General features: G+C 33.8%; 1 protein-coding gene across 2 annotated transcripts in view; it reads right to left on the bottom strand.

Moving 5' to 3' along the window:
• ATRNL1 (attractin like 1) overlaps positions 1-23,331 on the bottom strand; it is a 1,293,617-nt gene that overhangs the window by 1,206,002 nt on the left and 64,284 nt on the right. For both annotated transcript variants that reach the window (XM_069099032.1, XM_069099033.1), the window contains exons 4-5: positions 16,855-16,983; positions 12,241-12,449 (exon numbers count right to left, since the gene is read on the bottom strand). In XM_069099032.1, the coding sequence (XP_068955133.1) occupies positions 12,241-12,449; positions 16,855-16,983 (338 nt within the window). The remainder of the gene's footprint in view (positions 1-12,240; positions 12,450-16,854; positions 16,984-23,331) is intronic.

Raw genomic sequence — 23,331 nt, 5'->3', positions numbered from 1 at the left:
TCTCTGTCTCTCTCTCTGTCTCTCTCTCTGTCTCTCTCTCTCTCTGTTTCTCTCTCTCTCTCTGTCTCTCTGTCTCTCTCTGTCTCTCTGTCTCTCTCTCTCTCTCTCTCTCTCTCTCTCTCTCTCTCTCTCTCTCTCGCTCTCTCTCTCTCTCTCTCTCTCTCTCTCTCTCTCTCTCTCTCTCTCTCTCTCTCTCTGTCTCTGTCTCTCTCTCTCATTTTGCTTCTTCTTTCCTGTGGTTCATCCCATTGGTTCTAATTCTTCTTTACAACATGACTAATGTAAAAATATGTCTAATATGAATATATATGTAGAGCCTATATCATTGCAGGGCATCTCGGGGAGAGGGGAGGGAAAGGAGGTAGAGAAAATTTTAAACTCAAAAGCTTGTGGAACTAGATGTTGAAAACTAAAAATAAAGAAATTAATTTAAAAAAAGAACCAATGCCATAAACATTTAAAGATACATTTTCATAGGTAAAATTTTCAGTATCAAAAATAGACTGGTAAAGGAGACATTTAGGGGCAAATGTAACTCACAAGTCATATCAAATGTGTAACCATGGAACGACCTATATGTAAGGCTTTAATTTTGCAATTGATTATTAGAATAACTTTTAAAGAGTAATACTCAGGAATCAACAAGACCTTATTTAGAATCTATTATATGACAGGCAGCATCCCAGGCACTGAAAACAAAAAGGTAAAAAGGAAACAACTGCTTCTTCAAAGAGCTTACATTCCATGTAAAGGGGAAGATGACATGTACACATATTAATATATAAAAATATATGCAAAATACATACATTGTTAGGTTTTGGGAGAAGACACAGGGACATCAGGAAATTAAGAAGACATCACACAGCATTCAAATAATAAGTACAGGAGTGGAGAACCTATGGCCTCGAGGCCATATGTGACCTTCTAGGTCCTCAAGTGGGGCCCTTAGTTAGAGGAGTTATTTTTGTTTTGTTTTGTTTTACTCTAGAAGAGGATGAGAAATGGGAAGCCCTTAGTCAAAGGGCCACTTTTGAGGACCTAGAGGGTCATATGTAATCTTAAGGCCACAGGTTTCCCACCCCTGGATAAGTAATTTCCAGTAAACTTTGAAGGACACCAGGGATGCTAAGTGCCAGAGGTGAAGAGACAATGTATTCTAGGCCTGATGTACAGAGACAGGAAACAGAATTTTGTCTGTGAGGAACAATAAGAATGTCATTTTAACTGGAATGCAGATTGTGTAAAGTAGCCTAATTTCTAAGGTTGCAAAGGAAGGTTTGAGGGAGAATAGAAAGAGATTTACATAAATTATATTTATTTCAATTTTAGTAGAGAAAATTGTGTTTTTCTTCTTACTACTTCTGCACTGTCAGCAAAAATGCTTTATTTATCATGCTTTCCTGACTTTTAATTCTTTTTTTTGCCACTGTTCTCAGCCTTCTCTCCCCACTTCTGTCCTGCCTAAACCATAGAAATGTTAACATTCCTGGGTACTTCTGGATTCTATAACCATAAGAAATTTGCTTCCCTTTGTTTGAATATTGATAATCTGATAGAATCGGGTTGTTTTGGTTAGCCTTGATAATAGTTGTTCTATTTCAGCCTGAAAATATCCAAATTCAGGTCTCAAGTTTTAGAACCTCATTTTGTCAATTCTAAAAGTTTGAAATTTGATAAAAATTAGTTTATTTTAATTAAGCAAGTGGATAGTTTTCTCTAACTTAATTCTGTTCCTAATGCAAACTACTTTAAAAGGACACTCAAGATGTCTCATTCCTTCTGCAGTTCCCAAATGTGTGTATTGTAGTTCATGCCAAGTCAATAGATATTTATTAGTGCTTACTCTATGCCAGGCATCATACTAAATGCTGAGGATACAAATAAAGCAAAAAGAAAACAAAAGCAACAATGACAACAGTCCTTGATCTCCAGGACAGGAAAGCATAGATTGTCCTGGCAACCCACTATGGCATACTACACCTTAATTTGCATTTTAGGATACTCTTTTTTTTTTTAAATCACTTCAAGACCACAAGCTACCATTTTCTAACAACTCATGAAAGGCTGAATAGATACAAACTAGATGTTATCTAAAGTCTCTTCCAGTTAAAAAAATCTATTATCCTATGATTCTGGCTTAGATAAAAATCTAACTAAAGTCGAAGGTTTTAGCTTCAACTAGTTGAAGAATCTTCATTTTGTATAGTATTTATGTTTTTCAAAGCCAGGTTCAAAATGACATTGAGTTTGTGAGATAGATTTCACAATCCAGAACACCTTAAAGTAAGAAGTCTTATTTTTCCATTCCTTATGAGTAAAGGTACTGACCCGGAAATCACAAAACTATAAACATTCTACAACAAATGTCAAAAACTTATGTCCATAAGAGACCAATTAATATTTTTAAGGCTTCCCACAGCTCCTTGTTGATTTGGGGTTTAAAATTTCCATAGCAATAATGATTTGGTTGTTGTTTAGGCCCTTTTCTTGACTACCATTTTAATTTCTGAGCCATTCTTAACTGTAAACTGGGGGAGGGGGAGGGGTATTTTTGTTTTGTTTTTCTCTGGAAGGGGATGAGAAGTGGGATGAAAGAATAGCATTATTTCTTATTTCTTAAAGTTAGAAGAATGGAGTAGAGGATAGAGGATAAAGGAAGAACTGGGTTCAAGCCCTTTCATTTATCCTAGCTATGTGAGTCTAGGCAAGCCATTTGACCTCTTAGACAACTCTCTAAGGTCATACTTGCAATGCAGTTGTAAATCTGTATCTTTAAAAAGTGGATCTTCATAGGAAACTTCCTTTTAAAAAAAAAAAAAAGGTGGTGGAGGAGGGAAAAATCAACCCACTTTCAAATAAGTTTGCTATTCCCAGACCACAGAGGATATTTTATAGGAATTAAAGGTTTCCATAGAAGAGGAGAGACATCCAATAATGCAGATGTGTGTATATGCCTTTGCCCAGCATGATTTAATTTAAATTAAGCTTTTGATTTAATTTGAAACACAGGAGCATGAAGAGGAAAACACAGGAAAAAAAAATAAGAAAAAATAGCCTGCTCAACTAGCACCCAGGGTGCACCAGGCTTCCTTCATGGCTCCCTGTGTGAATAATGATGGTAGTCAATGAGGCAGCTGGGACAAAGATGAGAGCATGTATATCAGAGAGGTCTTGGCTTATGTATATCTTATTGGTTTCTCACTTCTAATCTCATAAGCAGGGATGCCTAATTATATAGGCTGAATAAGACATGAGAGTTTCAATTATTAAGGGTTTTAGGTCTAGATTTCAGAAAAACTTGGGGGGAGATTCAGGCAAAGGGAAGGTATGTTTCTAGAAACAGAACCTATGGCGAGACAGGATAGAAAAGTTTTCTGGACTGCCACACTTAACTATCTACAAATAAGTCAGACTTTTCCAGATGTAAAAAGCATATGAATCTTAATCCTTAACAAAATGAAAAACTAGAGTCTCTCTAAAAGAACATGTTAGCTATGATTAAAGTATCATGCTACCTATATATGAGATAAACACAATAAAACCATGAAAAAATTTTAAGATTTTGGTTATGATTAATTAGGAAAGCAAACTTTAAAAAGTAGTTATCACGAGGATAGAAATTTCTTTATTCTGCTAGTCTGAAATGAGTTAATATTTTTTGCTTATCACAGAACATTCATTACTGCCAGATTTTCTTGAGGAAAGGAAAATGCTACCTTGTGCTTTTCTTGAATGTTTGGAATTTTATATTAAATATAAAGGGGATAAGGTTGGGAAATAGATATAGGATTTCATCGATATAGGAAACTCTCTATTAATTCAAGTTGGCACCTAATTCTAAAATGTAAATGATTAACTCTATAACATTTGTACATCAAATGGTTAAATTTTGACTAATAGAACCATGTAAAGATTATATATTATCTATAAATATTTATAAGGAATCAGCTTTCCTAAGGTAGATAAACCTTAAAATGTTTCTGTAACATAAATGTTAGTTATAAAATGGCATTTTAATGGTCAATACTGCCACCCTATGGCAAATGCTGAATTCTATCCCCCAGGAGATTAAAACTAGTATTTTGAAATGTTTTAAAACTCCAAACAACTACAGTAATTGTAATGGTAAACCAATATTTAAAATACTGAAATGAAAAATTTCCCCCAACATTTAGGTCCAATACTTCACATAAAGTAAAATATTACTTGGGTGATGAAAATCTCATATAATATTTCTTAATATAAAACTCTATAGGCTATCTTGATGGTAATACTGAATTTTTTTTAATCATTATATTCTAATTTCCTTACTAAGGTTTTAACATGTTTAATCAATAAGAAAATCAGAGATTATGTGCAAAAATAAATTGACATTTCACATGTCTTACATTTATTCTTCTCTCTTCCCTCTTTTTTTTGTAGGCAGTACCAATGTGTCATTGGTATAGGCAATTACAGGGTAGGAAACCCCCTCTAAAATTCCAGTACCAAAATGATAACCCTTCTGCAATTTATAATCTTAGAAAGTTGACTAGTGCTCTGAGAGGTTAACACAAGTATGTGATGTAGTTGTATTTGAACATAAGTCTTGCTAACTTCAAGACTGGCAGAGTTTGTCTTGCATCTTAGAATACTAAAATAAAATGGTACTTAAGGCCACGGTTACAATTTCTGAGAATCCACAAAAGGACAGGATTAAAATCTGAGATAAAGTTGCATATTTTAGTTTCAAAGAGAGATTCTCTCTCCCCTGAACTCCAATCCACATTGACACATGACTTTTAGACATCTGGAAATGGATGTCTCATAGGCATCTCAAACAAAATGTGTCCAACAGAAGTCACTCACTCAACCTCCTCTTCTCTTCTGAACTTCTCTAATACTGTCAAGGGTACCATTATCTTCCTGGTCACCCAGGATTGCAGTCTTAATGTCATACTCAGCTCCTCACTATCATTCACCTCACAGATCTAACCTGTTGCCAGATCTTTTCATTACTTTCACTTCTCTATGTCCCCTTCTCTTTACTCATGTTGCTATCATTCCAATGCCTTTATCCCCAGTACTACAATAGCCTTCTTTTTTTTTTTTTGCTTTTTGGAGGGAGATTGGGGTTAAGTGACTTGCCCAAGGTCATGTGGCTAGTGTTAAGTGTCTGAGGCAGTATTTGAACTCAGGTCCTCCTGACTCCAGGGCCGGTGCTCTATTCACTGAGCCACCTAGCTAGCCCTACAATTTAAGCCTTCTAATTGGTCTCCCTTTCTCTTCCAAAAGCCTCTTCCCACTCAAATGCATCCTCTGCTCAGCTACTTTCCCTGAGGGATAATTCTGAGTACATCATCCCTCTCCCACCTACTTGGCAAATTCCTGTGACCCCTTGCTAACTATTTTCAGTCATTTTTCTGTCATTTCTGACTCTTTGTGACCCCATTTGAAGTTTTCTTGGCAAAGATATTGCCTTTGCCTTCTCCAGCTCACTTTAGAGATGAGGAAACTGAAACAATCAGGGTAAAGTGATTTGTCCAGGGTCACATAGGTAGCAAGTGTCTTAGGTCAGATTTTAATTTAAGAAAATGAGTCTTCCTGACTCTAGGCCTTGCATTCTATCCACTGTACTACCTCTGCTAACAATAGAATTAAAAAGTTATCTGCATTTAAAGCTCTTCATAACTTGAGACTTCTTACTCCAAGTCTTCATTAACTCCCCCCCCCAAATACTCCATAATACAGTTACACTGACCTACCTGCTGATCCTCACACACCATCTCCTGTCACTGTGTCTTTACATTGGCTAAATCTCGTGCCTGGTATGCTATTTCTCACTTCTGTCTTTTCATTTCCTTGGATTCCATTAAGACCGATCTGTAATCTCACTTCTTGCAAGAAGTCTTTCCAGATCATCAGAGGTTAGTACCTTGCTCTGAGTTTGCCTTCTATTTACTCTGTATATAGTTTGCATGTACCTAGTTATTTATATATTGTCTCTCTCATTAGAATATGAATTACTAAAGGGTAGGGACTAGTTTTACCTTTCTTTGAATCCTCACTACTTATGACAGTGCTAAGTATATAGTAAGCTCTTAATATTTGTTAAGTAATGCATGTAAAGCAATGCTCAGCAAATCTTAAAATGTTATATAAATGTCATTTGTTTTTACTATAATAGCCAATTAACATCAAAAAAGAAAGTATTGTCCTGTAAATTGCAAAACTATAAACTTTTGCTGTCCAGAAAAATTTTAATGCCTAGAAAATTCATCAGTTGTAAACACCCTGAAAAGAATAATTGATATGGCTTTGCAAAGAATCAAATAACTCTAATAACTTTCTATAGCAATTTTATACCTACCAGATGAGGAAGATATAAATGTAAGTGATCTTAAGTATAGCACTTATTTCTGATTCTGCCTTAACTAATATAAATCACCATTATATTCTATTTTGATGAAACAAGTTTTAGTTGACTTGACAAATGGATGCATTTTACTTGCTATCACGGGCCAATGTAGTAAAATTAACTGAAATTTTTGTAAGGCTTTAAGGTTCACAAAAAAATTTATATACATTATCCCATTTAAGCCTCACAAGTAACAATGTGAGATAGGTTCTAGAGTTAACTGTTATTCTTATTTTATAGATGGAAAATTAAGGCTCCAAAAATTTAAGTGATTTGTGTGTGATCATTGTGACTCCAAGCTTAATATTCTATTCCCCACACCACATCGCCTCTCCAGGAACAAGTTTCATCTTAGATTAATTACTGCTTAACATTTTCATCAATGACCAGGATAATGATTTATTATGTTTATTAAATCTGTAAAACTTGAAGGGATATGACCATCAAGACCTTAGAAGATATAACTAAAATTCAAAATTATGGAAGTAAAACAGAGATCAGAAAAAAGCCAAATGAAGTGAAATTCTTTCTTTTTATAAAACAGACTACAGAGGAATTTCCCACTAGAAATTATTTGATGTGTTTTAGAATTAATTTTTCTGTGTACATACCTTTCTACTACCCATTTCTCCCCCTAATATAATGCAAGTTCCCTGAGGATAGGGACTATTTCATTTTTATCTTTTGATCACTAGCACCCATCAGATGCTTCTTAAATGCCTGGTGAATGAATGTGTTGATCACAGGCCAGAAAAATAAATTTAGAAGTCATATCAGATAATAAAATTACATGAAGTTTATAGTGCCATAGTTTAAACACAAGTTATTAATGGCATGCATAAGTGAGACTATAGGAATTATGAGATGATATTCTCTGAAAGGAGCCTAGCCAATCCTAGGTATGTAATTAAATTTCATAAAAGCTTTTAAGTAAAGGACACAAAGTATGGTGACCATTTATTCTTCAGTTCCATAGAGTAAACCGACAAAATAATTTTAACATAAAGCATTAAGGAAAAACATCTAAATAGTGTGCTGTTCTTAAAACCCTGGAAAGTCCACCTCAAAAAACTATAAAATCACCTTCTCTGGAGACTTTACAAAAATAGAATGGTTTATTATCTCTATGGGAAAGTCTAAGTGTTCTCCTCTCTGAAAGAAGATAAGGGCCCAAAGCAGGGGGTTCTTTTTTGTGCCATAGACCTTTTAGGAAGTCTCTTAAAGCCTATGAATCCCTTCTCCAAATATTGTTTTTAAAATGAGAAAAAAAAATCCTAAGATTATAAAGGATGAAATATATTAAAGTATTTTTAAAACACGTTCATGGACCCCAGGTTAAAAACTTGTTCTGCATCATCTCTAACACATTATGCTGAAGCATCTAGGGTATTATATTGAACTTACAGTTCACTTTCTCCTCCTGTTCCCTAATATGGACAATTCTTTTAAGAAGACTCTCCAACATTCTCTCCAACAGGAGATATGTGCTACCAGATGTTAAAACGTACTGATCTCCTCAGAGCATTTTAAAAGTTACAAAGTGCTTTACATACATTATCTCATTTAGATCCTATATTATCTCATAACAATGTTGTGAGATAGGTACTACACTAATATTAATCATGTTTTGGTTTTGACTTTAGTAATAAATTCCATATCTATCATGCAATTATAGCTAATGCCAGAGAACTAGGTGGCATAGTAGATAGATTGATTGCTGGGCCTGGAGTCAGGAACACCTGAATTCAATATGTTAGAGGGTCATGGTCAGATGAAAATACATTTATTCTTGTATCTTTTTTGGTGTAAATGAGTGTTCTACCAGTGATTTATATAATATTAATAATGTTATAGTTAAGATTGCAATTGGCCATGACTCTTTGAGATACAGAACCAAATGAACTATCCAAGGCAATATGGTTTCTGTGCAATGTCCCTCCATAGGCAAATGTAAAATGACAGAAGTACTCAAAAGGGTAGATGGCAGAAATAAATAATAATGACAGTTAATAGAAAGAGGTGAGGCAAGAAGAGGGAAAAAGATAATTCAAAGATAATTATTACAGAGGGTACAGGAAAGAAAAGTTAACAGGAACATGAGTACATGAAGATTAGGTCATAGGAACAAAGGGCAAAAACTTGAGAAATTATGAAAAAAGAATCCAAGTTTTACTATCAAGTTGGCAATGTGCTCCCATGATTCAATTCATTTTACTATTGTAATATAGCATTTTTAAAAGTTTTATGGTTGTCTTTTGTTTCTAATACGTTTTTCTTTCTATATGTTATGTTTCAAATATGTGAGGGTGTGTTTCAATACTTCAACGATCTTTAATTTGGTAGATATAGGTACTCCCTGTACTTATACTGTAGATTACAATCATTTGACAATTTAGTAGATGTTCTTCAATAGTTGGCATTGTCAAATATGTCATCAGTCTCCAGACAAAATGTTGTTAGACCTCTTTGAATGTAGCTAGACTAGTCCTCATACTTCAGATATGGAGGCCATGCCAATACCACAGTCTACCATTTTGGTAAAACCTGATAGATCTAGTGCTCTGCCCACACAGACTTCAATAGTCTAGAGATCAAATCTCAGTGCCTTAGTGAAATGTTGCCTTTAGATTTAATGGACTTATACACATGTAAGAAAATATTAAAGAGTAATAAAGCTATCAAGATAAGTAGAGAGAGAGAAGTGACAATTTATTCTGCCACTGAATTCTGAAGAATCCAGTTCTCAAGGAGCACATTAAGTAAAAAAAAAACCCTTCTTTATAATAAATCCTCCTTCCAATTTGCCATTTACTGAGAACTAATTTGAGTCTAGATTTCCCTATCTCCTGATTCTTCCATCATTCAAACTTTTAAAACCCTTTTCCCTAAATTGACCACCTACTTAATTTCTGTCTCTGCTCCTGATCCTTTTTCCTAACATCATTCCACTAATAACTTTGATTTTTATCCTATCTACTTTGACTGCATCTCTCTAAGCCTCAAGGATCTACGTATTACTAAATAACACTAGGATTAGGATCTGGCACAAGGAAGGAGCCACCCTACGTACTAACAGTACTCCATTTCTTATTAGAATCATGCTTCTTTCCATCCCATCTCTTTATAGAAAATGAATAAAAACAGAGATCACCAATAAAATGTTTTAAATGCTAAAATTTATTAATAAAATGTTAATAATACAGTAGTTTTTGCCCCCCCCCCAGGGAATACCAATATTTTAGGTATTTCTTTTAATTAATTACTACAATCTTTTAATTAATTACTACAAACAGAAGAAACTAGTATTTATAAATACAATGTATGTTGAATACATACTTCACTTAATTGAAGGAAAAGATAACCCTGTAAGTACAGAGTAACAAATTACTAACATTTACATATAACACAGCAATCTTAATAATATACTAATTAAAACAAAATTCTATCTGTGGTATTTAAATAAGAGAATAAATCAAAATTAAAGTTCACAATGTTTTCACAATGTCACAAGCCATGTTAATTAAACAGGTAAGAAAACCTTGTTTGGTATGAAATATATGCCAAAAATATCAAAGGAAAATATAATAGCTACATATTGCTAGAATCATATTATTAATTCTAAAGCAACACAGTAAAATCAGCTTTGTCACGTCTGCATCCCAGCAAGTACATAAGAGCAGCTAAATGAATTTAGTTATTCTAGGGAGTAGAGGCAAGGATGAAAATAGCACAGTGTAATGCGACCAGTAAACAATGGCAGCATCTTAAGACAAGGTCCACATTACATACTATAGGAAAACAAAAATATGTCAATGAACAACTTGAAAAAATGAAGGTAAAAACAGGAATGAAACATGACAGTTCATGGACAATGTTATAAAATGTCTGCCTGTTTTCAACAAAATAATTACAGTGAAATAACCATTTGTTCAAGTTTTTAAAATGCCACTGTAATATGTATATGTTAGTAGATATTGTGCATGTATATGTAGGTATATTACAAGTGTATATATTAATTTCATTATGTATATATGTATATATATTTCACTTTCGAGATAAGATGAGAACTAGAGGTAAATAATACTCAAGACTATTTTTAGTTAATTGTTAACTGTTAAAAATTGCTATTAACACAATTTACCCAAATATAGAGTCTTAGAGAAAAATTTATATTTAATAAGAAATTTAACAGTGGAAAAAAGTTAATTTTTATATTTTAAATATTCATATCAATTTCAAGACAAAGAGAAAATGTTTTCTATTCTTTCCAGCTTCCTTAATCTTTACTTTAAAAGGTGGCATGAGTTTGAGTTAGATAAGAGGTTTCATTAATTCATAAAAAAGACTGGAATCATAGATTTTCCTAACTTTACCAATTTTAATGTTCTAACAGTGGACTCAGTGTAAGAGAGAATCAAATGGAATAAATATACCATAAAAAAATAGCATACAACTCTAGGCAGGTGCCTGGCATAATTCTAACAGGAATCACTGATGTCTTGTGAATTATGTTATAAAAATAATGACTTTGTTGACCATATTATTCTTGAGCAAAGATTCTCCCCATTAATGGAACTTGTATGTAGTATTGTTTCTAGAAATCCCTTGAGCTGCAATACAGCTCTGAAGGTAGATAATTCATGTCATTCATGTCTTAAAATCTAAACCAGTGAAATGATCTCACTACTCTGGAAAATAGTTTGGAATGTGAAAAGTAAATTATTTACAACCTTTAAGACAATTATATACACTATTGGAATATATATATCGGTAAAAATGAGATCAAAGACAGAAGGAATATGTACATATACATGTAAATATTCACAATTTATAATATACCAAATATGTATAACTTTCCGTGGGAACAAAATAAAAACAATAGAAATAAAATGGGTATCAAATGATTGAGGAATTGACAAATAAAATGTAGAATGAAATGGAATAAGAAACAAAAGACATGACAAATTCAGGGGGAAATGGGAAGACGTATCAAAAAAATGAAGAAAACAGAACCAGGAAAACAATATGTACAATGACAATGATATAAACAAAAACATCATTTAAAGAGAGCCAAATTCAGATTAAAAGCAATGGCTGATACTCCAGAACAACAAGGTTCCAAGAAAGGGATGATGAAAGACCTCTTGTTAGACAGGTGGAAGACCACAGGAGCAGTTTGTTGAACATATTTTCAGATATAGACCCTACGTCAGATTGCTCTCCTTACCTGTTTTTCTTTATTACAAGGGAAAATTTGGAGATGATGGGATATTGGAAACTGATTGTGGTATATAAAAGAAAAGGTATCAATAAACTATACTAAATAAAAATGTTGAGCTAAAATTACATGCAATATCAAAAACCAATGGTCCCTGATGCTAGTTATTTACAAAATAATTATTTAGGAATTCTCCAGCTTTGTAGTTAAGTTAATTTTCAAAGTATCCACAAGAGGTCAGCCTTGCTCAAGAAATATACTTAATACATTTCACCCACTAAGTTGGACATAACATTTTTAGAAATTTATTCTTTAAGGTATTTACTATTAAGCAAATCAGCACTATCATGTTTTCATAGCTAAATTACCATTGAACATTATAAAAACTTATGAAGGAATTATGGAAGAAAAATTCTTCTCATTTTTATGAAGATATAAAAAAAAGACTAAGAAATAGATTGGGAAATTAAATATTCTGAAGAATCATAGCAAATAAATGAGAATCAGAAATCCAATCTAGAGTATTAAATTTTAAAGGAAAAAAATAAATAAAACATTGAATGCTCTTTTAATCTAATGGAAACGTTAACTGCTACTTTAAAAACAGTCATATTTTACTACTTACCTTGCCAGCTATCATTGCAGACACATAATTTTTCTCCTGTTAGATCACAGTAGCCATGATCTGGACTGCCACAATTAGCTTTACAGTAAGGGATATCACATGCTTCACCTTTCCAATATTTGTCACACTCACAATATACTCTACTTGGAATGGAAACACTGGTTGTGCATTTCCCATGCCCAGAGCAATTGTTAGGACAGGAATTAATTCTGTAAAATAAATAAATAAATGACAGCAAACATTCAAAATCATGCTTTTAAAGTAGGAGTCAAGATTTTTCTTGAAAATTATTTTGTGGAACATTTGAAAATCTTACAATTGCTAGGTAAATCATGAGTCAGGGGCCTAAATACTGCTTCAATCTTTTATCCTTTCATCACTTGTTACATAGGCAATATATGCTATTTTACTTATTAATATGTTATTTTGGTAATTTTAAGGCACTTCAAATGTCACCTTTTCAAGTCCCCTCAGCTGCTAGTGTCTTCCTCTCTAAGGTTATCTTCTATCTACTCTGTGTATATCTTTATACCTATTTATGTACATGTCTGCCCATTAGAATGAAATGTCCTTTGGATCAGTAATTATCTTCACTATTTCTATCTCCAGACCTTAGCACCTGGCACATAAGAAGCATAAAGCAAATAACAAAAATCATGTATCTATTTTTGCTTCCTAGATTGCAAACTTAAGGGTAAGGACCACACATTTTATTTTTTCTAATTCTCCTAATCCAGTTTTCTCCCTCTCTCTCCTCTCCACTCATCTTCCTCTCTTTCCTCCCCTTTCCTCTCCCCCTTTCTCTAACACACAAACGACAATTAATAAATGTTTCTGACATATTTTATAAAACAATTTCAACAAATTCAACCCAATTCAATAACTATTTTAAATACCTAGTATGTACAATCCATTATGCTAAATATAGTGGAAATAAAGGAAAAAATAAAATAATGCCTCCTCTTAAGGAGCTTTAATTCTACCACTCTACTGTTGGGATACAACATCTGTACAGAGAAGTAAACATAAGTCAATTGGAGGAAGGAAAGAACTGGGGGACCAGCAAAGGCTTCATGAACTGATTCTTGAAAAGAGATCTAAATTCAGAGAGGCAGAAATAAGAAAATATAATGTTCTAGGCACAGAAGACAGCCTTGTATGAAGACACAGAGACTAGAGCGTGTATCAGATGTTTATAAAATAAGACTGAAAAGGAAGGTATTAATAAAAATTGGGGGGGGGGAGGTTGTACTTCATTCTGGGAACATTAGAGGGCCCTTGAAAGTCTGGGGTCAGAGGAGGGAAATTGACTCATATTTTGGGAAGATTTTACTCTTATATGTCTAAATCCATGCAACAAGTCACATTATGTAAGAATTTTCATATTTAAATTTTTTATGATGTTTAAGGGATAAAAAATGGTCAAAGGCTAGAGCATGAAAAGACCTAATGGTCAAGACTCAGGATGGCAGGAAGAAAGTCCTTTAAGGGAATGTACTTAGTTTTACATTCAGAATGTAGGACTTTAAAACATATCAACTTTAGGAAATAAGGGGACACTGTATGGAGAAGAGAATAGGATTCTTTATCTTAGAAACTGACATATGAACAAATACCTATATGAAAGACACTAAAGAAGAAATAGCTGCAAGAGCCCAGAGAAACACAGAATCAGCAGTATCCAAGATAAACTAAGTATAAACTAGGAATGGGTAAAAGTCAATACGCAAACACAATAAGATGGCTACCAAGACAATGGGACTTAGATTCTAGTCATTCATGTGTGAAGTTGTATAAACTGCCACTGTAAAAACAAAACAAAAGGGGGTGGCTAGGTGGCACAGTGAATAGAGCGCCAGCCCTGGAGTCAGGAGGACCCGAGTTCAAATCCGGCCTCAGACACTTAACACAAAAAGTAGCCATGTGACCCTGGGCAAGTCACTTAACCCCAATTGCCCTCCAAAAAAAAAAAAAAAACTGGGTAATTTATCCAAAAGGGATGATGGAGATAGATAGGAAGAATAAATTGTGACAATGTATATGCAATGCTTTGTATTCAGATAACAAGGGAGCTAACTGTATACAGATCCAGCTCATCCCTATACCTTTTATAATATTAACTTGATAAAGTACTTAGATATGATTTTAAGTCACCCTTCAACCTGGGGAGCTAATATAAATAGCATCACTACTGAAAGAACTATAAATAGATACAATCTTTTTGGAGTACAATCTGCCAATATATTACAAATAAATGCAATTTTATTTAAAACTTTAAAAGGAAGTTTTTTATTGGATCATTGATCTAAATATCATTTTATACATATGAAGCAAATATATATAAAGGAATAATATATTTATCTTAATTGTAAAACAGAAGCAAATTTTGTCTATTTATTGAAGATAACAAAGATCATATAAAAGTTTAATTCTGCACAAAAAAAAAGCATAACCAAAATAAAAGTCATAGATTGCAAGGAGAGAAGCTTGAATTGCTATAAATGTATCTAATAAAAGTATGGTTGCCAATATCACTAAATGATGAATTTTTTCAAATAACTTATTTAATTTAACTTCTTTTAAGCTAGGTGGAATGGTAAATAGAGCACTGGGCCTGGAGTCAAGAAGTCTCAAGGTAAAATCTGGCATTAAGACACCAACTAACTTCTCAGAGTCACCTGAGAATGGGAAAAATAACAGTACCAACCTTACCAGATTGTAGAGAGGATCAAGTGAGATAATATTTGTAAAGGGCTTAGCACAGTGTCTGGCAAGTAGTAGGTACTCTTAAAAATGCTTGTTTCTTTCCCTAATCCCTTCTTCTCCCCTCAATGGCCAAATGACATGAAGAAAATTTATGGGAAAAGAAACACAAATTATAAAGAATTATTTTCAAAAATGTTAAAACTCTCTAATAATCAGAGAAATACAAATTTAAACAAATCTTAAGTGCCAAGTTACACACATTAGGTATAACAAGAGTGGTTAAAAGTATCCAAATTCAATATTGGCAGGGCTACAAGGAAAACAGCATGAAGTGTGGGTAAGACTATAAAAATACATTATCTTTGGAGTAAAATCTGGCAATATACTTTACCATAAGAATTATAAAACTAGTCATACCCTTTGATCCACTGATAAGGACTATATTCTGAAAATGCAATTAAAAATAAAAAATATACTTACGTGTACAAAAATATCTGTGGCCCTTCTATGTGCAACATCAAAAAGGTGAAAATAACCTTTATGTCCATATGTTCAATGGAATGACTAAACAAATTATGACATAATAACATAAAACACTATTATTGTTACATTAAAATAAAAATATATGGAACATAAACATGGAAAACAAGTCATATAAATCAAATAAATAGCAACTAGAAGAGAACATACATTGGCAATTAAATAAGTAAAACATTTTATATGTATGTATGAACACACTACAGAAATTGAAGCAGAATAAAATGTTCATTAATGTCAGTCAACAAACTAATGAATGCCTACTCTGTGCTAGATAGTATACTCTTATGTGCAGAATCTTCTGATTATATGGTTTCACAGACTATCTAGGATTTTCTCTTTAATTTTATTTTGCTGAGACTGTTATAAGGTTTCCAACACTTATAAAATATTAGAAATAATTTTTATCAAAATGAACTCTATTATTAACATCTTATATGACTTAATTGGCCTGTTTCTACTCAGGTGAGTAAAATTTATTAAGCACGAGGGCAGGATGAGGTCATTAAACACTGTCAGACCATCAGGGTACAATAATCCTCCCATTTCTGTACTAAATCATGATTAGAAACAATATCTGGCCTGGATCAAGTTTATTATTATTCCTTGTTCAAGCTTGTCCTGTGGTACTTTAACTATCTATTCTAAGCCCTAGGGATGGGGCCTAAGGCAAATGAAGAGGTTCATTTCTAACTATCCCTGTAATGCTTGATGACATTTTCTGGTTACTATTCTAGTTGCCCAAGGCAGGCACAGAAGCAGCAGTCCATTTCCACAGTGAGTTCTTGGCACTCACTGTCCAGTATTTCTTCTGTAGCCACACCCAGGAACCTTACACTTTCCTCATACTTCTATACATCTAGGAGATAGTTTTTTGTCAGTGGAAGCACTTCTTCCAAAAAGGCAGGTGTCAACCTACTGAAAAGATAGAATACATTCTTTGAAAGGTACTGGAACTGGGAAAATTCATCAAATTTTAGGCCATCTTATAATGAGCCTCTGGAATCTTGACTAAAGTTGCATTTTAAAAAGAGATACCTTGCCACCACAGAGGTCATACTCGAAGGCTTTCTGGCTTGCTAGAATTCTATAGAACTCTTACTGCTGCTTTGAAAACCCATGTTCACCTCTCTTCTACAATGAGGCATCAGAAGGATTTTTGAATAAGAATATTTATTCAATATTTTAAAATATTTATGTATTTTCAGGAGTAATTAATCTATTACTCTAGTTTAGTACCAAAGATCTGGCACAACATGGTTTGTCTCAGTCCTCTGCTGGAAATCATCTTGATTTTATAGCCTTAGACTAGGACATTGACACGTTATTGGCAAAAAAAGAATAATTCTGAGTTTGAATGAAAATACTTACGAATAAAAAATGTTGAAACCAGTTAGGTTATATGCAGCATCACTAAAAAAGTGAAGCAGTGCATAGCCAGATGTAGTAACAACTTCAGGTACCGTTTCATTGCCCCGTACTTCAGGGACTATCAGGCCACTAAAAAAAGAACAAATGAAAGTACCCATTGCATAAATTATACGTGTGATTTTTTAACACATCTCTGAAAAAGAAACATTTACAAAGTAATTAGGTTAAAATCACCAGCTAAAAGGAGGGTCAATTCAACATAGGTTATGTGACTACTACTCAGACCAGCAACTACATATCATCTTAGTTCTTATTCTTTCTTGAACCACTGCCACCTGATGTTTGGGGGTCTTTCTTCCATGTCACTACTATCCATTCACCAAAATGTAGATTTGAATAGCTAAGATCCCCTTCCTCCCCTGTAAAATTCTTTAATAGCCATATTGCTGACACAAGTCTTTACAGCATTACTTCTCTTGCTCCCAACTTCTATTAAGGATGGAATTTGCAGTAAGACTGTGATTAAATGGTTCTAAGAACAGTGAGCTTATCATCATTTGAGGAAGGATTTTAAACTTTTGAAGAGTTCTAATTATTATAAATTTCTTTAAGTTCAGCCAAAATCCACCTTATACTAATTAATGCATTTTATGGTTTCCATCTATTCTATCTCTGCCCTCAAAGTAAAAACAATAGACCTAACCTGTATTCTATACAAGAGACTTTCAAATATTGGACAATAGATATGATATCCCACCCTAAATCTTCTTTCCTCCAGGCTGTGTATCCAAATTTCCATGCCTCCAGCAATTACATCACTGCCACATACTTCTTCCATTGGGATGTAAGATCTTTGAGGGCAGAGAATGCTTTTGTTTTTACATTTTGTGCATGTGCCTAGCATTTATCACAGCACCTGACACACAGTAAATGCTTAAAAATGTGTGTTGTCTTGTCTTAGACTTGGTAGGAGGCAAGTTCCTCTGCTGAAGAAGACAGGGCAGGGGAAGGGACAGGAGGAGAAATGAGTACAAAAGAGGAGGTTTGGAACAGTCCCTTTGTAAAAATTACCAGGGACTCAATCAGGGAAGAATAAAAGAACTGTCCTGCACCAATGAAGGCCAATTTGATTTTTATTGCTTTGATCTAGACTTAGGATTTAATTGATATACAGATTTCCTCTATTAACTCAAATTTTCACCTGCTCTTTTGGTAACATACAGTTTAAAGAGGGTCTTTTATCTGGGGAAAGGGTAAATTTGGTTTTCCTCCTTCTCAGCAGTAGCTACAGAAGTTGTATCACAATGAAAGCTGGATCTTAACTTTCTAGCTACATTTCTTATTTTGTTTTTCTTTCGCTGTGCACAGGTGACTGAAGAACAATATTGACCTGGATTATTCTAGTCTTGGCATCTACAAAAGGTTTATGGCCATTGAGAGGCCCAGGTTGCTGGTAGCTCAGCAGGAGACTCTTCCTGCACTATTCCTTTCTAAGAGGAAACAACCTTCAACAGGAGGATGAACCTGTGTTCAACTGGAACACTTAGACGTTGAACGAGATGCTGCTTGGACATTTTAGACTGAGTTGAAAATGAAACCTGTTCAGTAATCCCTCAGATCTCCAAGAAGTCTTTTATATCTCCTGAGAAAGTAGAATAGGAGGGTTTAAATATTATTTTAAGTATTTGTCAGTGCATACCTATGAATCTTTAGGATTTTAAACATATATTTTGTGGTAGAGAAAACAAATAGCTGCCCTATACTAGCTATCTACTACTGTGTAAAGTGAGGAACTTTTCTAGAAAGGAGACTGCTAATGCCTTTAGAAGTCTAAACAAAAACCAAATCTAAGATTTAAGAGAGTTTTCCCTTGGGGATCCAAGGTGATAATGAGCTGGCAAGTGTGAGAAAAAAAGTTTGATCCTCTCTCTTTGGTGTAAGGTTACCACAGAACTGGAACATTGGTCTTACAAACTCCATTCACATGTTCTCATCCATGCTTCCAGATTCAGGCTCATGAATGCTTATATCCTGTTGATATAGAGTTCGCCTTTCCCATGCCTGCTATCACGTATGTTTCATTCAGATAATCTATTCTCCTAATTAATAACATCTTTTATATCTATTCCTTTTTCTCTACTTATACAGATATCCCCCTAATTCAATTCCTCATCACCTCTTACCTAAACTATGATAGCTTCCCAATTAATCTCCTGCCTATGTTCTCCATATAGCTGCCAAATTGATATTCCTCCAATACAAGTCAGTTAATATCACCTACAAGAATCTGATTTATATATCCAATAAGATAAAATTAATTTATAATAAATATAAATAATATAATCAAATTAATTAATAAAATCTTTCTATTTGACATTTAAAACATTTCACAATAGAGTTCCACCCTCTCTTTCTAGGTTTTCACTTTACTCAGCCTTACACGGTCCAAGCTTCAACCAAACTGGCCTAACTCTATGTTTCATCTCTTACATACATGGGTTTTAACAGACTGTCTATCCCCTTTGCCTCTCCCCTTTCAGTCTCTGCCTCTTGTAATTCCTAGCTCCTTTCAAGCGCCATCTTCTACACGAGGTGATTACTGTTCTCTCTATCCCATAAATTATTAGTGTTCTCACCACTCCATACCATTCATCTCCAAAATTACTTTGTACTTGTTTTAAATATACTTGTAGCAACTTATCTGTGCACATGTTGCTGCCTTCCCTCTTCTATATATCTGAGGGAGGATTTGGATCCAGGTCTTCTTGGCTCCAAGACCAGTTCTTTATCGACTATACCACACTGCTGTAAGTAACGAAAACTGACTTCCAGTTTTATCTATAAATACCCTCAGACAGCCTGATTTAACAGATTGTCAAAAAGAGATGTAGGTTGGCTTTTCTTTTGCTGTTTGATAGAATATCACAAGCAATATCTTCTAAAATTTCTGCTCTATAATGTTTTACAAATAAATTTCCACACTAAGCTAACATTATCCTTGGCTTACATGAGCCTCCATTTAACTAGGGGATAGATTATTGTTGATTGACGTGGTTTTTCGGTTCCCTTGATCCTCCTAATTGTAACTTTTTCATGAATCACTTCTCTAAACAGCTATAACGAAGTCATACAGAGTTAAGTATGTATAAAGGTCTGAATCCCTGACTGTGCTGTTATAGGGAACTTCCAGTGAGAAAATTCATTCCACCAATGCAAATTGGCAATGTTTGGTTAATTTATAATCGTAAAGAACTGACTAGAGACATAGAGGTGAAATGACTTGTCCAGGATTATACAGCATTAATATGTCAGGGAGAGAAAGAACCCGAGTCTTCTTGATACCAAGATCATGTGTAGAGGAAAAATTTACAGAATTTGTTATTAAAATTATCAATTGCGATGCAAAGAATTAATACACAATGGTTCCAAGGTATTATAAAATATGACTAAGAATGTTATTTTTAAAAACAAATATAGCACATAATTCCCTTTGAATGGCTACACAATTCCTCCAATGAAACTGCCATCAAAAACTTTTTAAACATTCTTTTGGAATTGCCACCAGAGAAACTACCATAGAAAGTGAAGTCCTGGAACAGCTAGGTGGTGCAGGGAATAGAGCACCGGCCCTGGGGTCAGGAGGACCTGAGTTCAAATCCGACCTCAGACACTTAACACAAAAACTAGCCATGTGACCTTGGGCAAGTCACTTAACCCCAATTGCCCTCCAAAAAGCAAAAAAGAAAAGTGAAGTCCTATAAGTAAGATCCAGCTACATAATCATTTTCAATCAAAATTAAGTTATAGATTCATAGGATTCTAAGTCTTGAAAGCAAGGAAATGATCCTCTTCATTTTCAAAAATAAAGACACTGAGACCCACAGAGTTTAACTGACTTTCATGCAAATTAAGTTAGAACTATAATGTAACATAACTGATTTTCTTGCATGGTTTATAAACAGAATCAGAATTATAGCATTCCTGGAATAAGTTTGAAGCCTCCAAATGTGACAGTTCCAAAGGACAATACTCACTGAATGCATGTCATGGCACATTTTAAGAAAATGAGTCCCTCTTACTTTGTCATCACAGAACATATTACTGGGAAACTTAAAGAATATTAGTATCATGAACAAGAAAAAAGCTAATAAGAAAGGATGCAATTGAGGGCAGGAGATAAAAAAATTAGTTTTGCACAATATTTAGCCTGAGGTGAGAAGAAAACATAAGCTATGTACAGAACATAACAAGAGATATGAGAATAGCCAGCTATTCTGGAAAGAAATGTGGATCTATACAAAGAAAGTGACTAAAATGTCTATACACATTGACCCCGAGATTCGATTACTAGGCATATATCAGAAAGAGGTCAATAAAAAAAGAAAGCCCCACATACACCAAGATATTTATAGGAGCGTTTCTATGGTAGCAAAGATGTGGCAACAAAGTAGATGCCCATCAACTGGGTAATAACTAAAGAAACTGTAGTACATGAATGTAATTGACTATTACCATGCTATAAGAAATAATGAATACAATTAACATAGAGAAGCATGAGATTCATATGAAATGATGTAAAGTGAAGTAAAAAGAAACTAGAAAAGTTTTCACAATGATTATTAAAGTATAAACTGAATAAACAACTAAAAACAATAATAGAAAGTGAATGCTGCAAAACTATAATGACCAAGTCTGGCCCTTAAATAGAAATCTGAAAAGACAACTCCCCAATTTCTTTGCAGAAGTCAGAAACCATAGGTGTGAGACACTCATATAATACCAAACTTCTGCAATATGGTGGGTAAATTTGCTGAACTTTTTTCTTACTTTTTTTTAATCTTTACTATTAGGAATGGCACTCTGGAAGGAGTGACATAATATATATAGTGGGAAAGGAAAGATCTGCAAAAAACAAAAAAATCCAATAAAATATGTTTTAAAATATGAGCCTAATAAATCCTAGTCAACAGCCACTGTCAAAATCAAAAATACATACTATACTTTGTTGTCAAATAGTCTTCTATGTATTACTTTCATTATGCATATATACTAAGTAAGTGTTTTTCTATTAACAGATACCATTCTATATCAGAGAAGGCAAATCTTTTATGCCCTAATTTATAATTATGTTGGAATTTTATAATTATACTAGCACTAATTAAAACTAACATTTACGTAGCACCTTAAGGTTTAAAAGGTACTTTATATGCATTAGCTCATTTGATCCTCCCAACTACTCTGTGAGCTAGGTACTAATATTATTATTATTTCTATTTTATAAATAAGGAAACTGAGTTTGTTACTTCTCCAGGGTCTCATTGCTACTAAGCATCTGAAGCAGGTCTCCGAGACTCCAAAGCCTAACTCTCTATCTACTATGCAAAGCTGATCTACTCTACTAATTTGTGTTAAAGCAATGAGATACCTCAAGAGAGATAGTCTCTGTTCATAAATAGAGAATGTAGCAATCACCACCTCTCTTCTGACCCTAATGTATAAAACCCAAAATCCTAAACCCAAGAGCTCTGAGAACAGTACCATACTCCATATCAGGCCACCATGTTTTGATTCCAGTCATGTCCCACAGTGATCAAGCAAGGAAGATATAAGCTGAAAATTTCATCTGAGAGGCTAAAGCCCCTGCCTTCTTAGCAGCTATAACTCAGTATTCAGACAATAAAATTCTTGCCACTAAAGTCTTTGGAACTGTTAAACTCTTCAATGTTAGAAAGAGCTATGGTAAAGAACATGGATTATCATATGTTTTGCCAATATATGGGACCTTTTCATCTGAAATATCTCCAACACATGCAGAGGATTGAACTGGGAGCACAATCAAAGCATAGGTTCTACCAACACTTGAAGTGTGGAAAGCAAACCTACCTCAAATAAAGTTAGATCTGGGTTCAAATCTTGCCTCTAACACATGTATTGGCAAAGTGATCCTAGGAAGGTCAGTTAACCTCATGGTATTGTAGGCCAAAGGTGTCAAACATGTGGTCTATAGGTCGTATGTGGCCTACAACACTCTCAATTATAGCCTAATCCAGATTAAATTTTAACTGGGGAATATTTAAACAAATAAATAAAATACAATAAAAACAGACTATCATATATTAAAAGTGAATATAGGGTTTATCGTGTAAGGGTTTAATGGCCCCCTAAATCTCTATTTGGATTTGACACCAATGTTCTAGGCATTTCAAAGACTATAATTTCAGAGAAGGGGCCAATCTGCATTAGAAGATAGTGTTTCCTCTCTTAAAATTTCCCTATAACAATGAAATCACAATTCAATCCCATCCCTCTCCCTTTACCTATTCCCAATATTTAGCACAATGTTTTGCGTATAGTAAGCACCTACTTTTTCCTTCATTCATCATTAATAATGGAAAAATTGAAATTTCATTTCACTGAGAGAAACAGAGTGTATATATATATATATATATATATATATATATATATATATATATATAT

This window comes from Petaurus breviceps, unplaced genomic scaffold (genome assembly GCF_028583685.1).
Source record: "Petaurus breviceps papuanus isolate PSGF00001 unplaced genomic scaffold, PetGlider_PUasm1.0 37, whole genome shotgun sequence".
Taxonomy (NCBI): Eukaryota; Metazoa; Chordata; class Mammalia; order Diprotodontia; family Petauridae; genus Petaurus; species Petaurus breviceps.
Note: the sequence above shows the minus strand (reverse complement) of the source record. Positions and strands in the feature narration are given on the sequence as shown.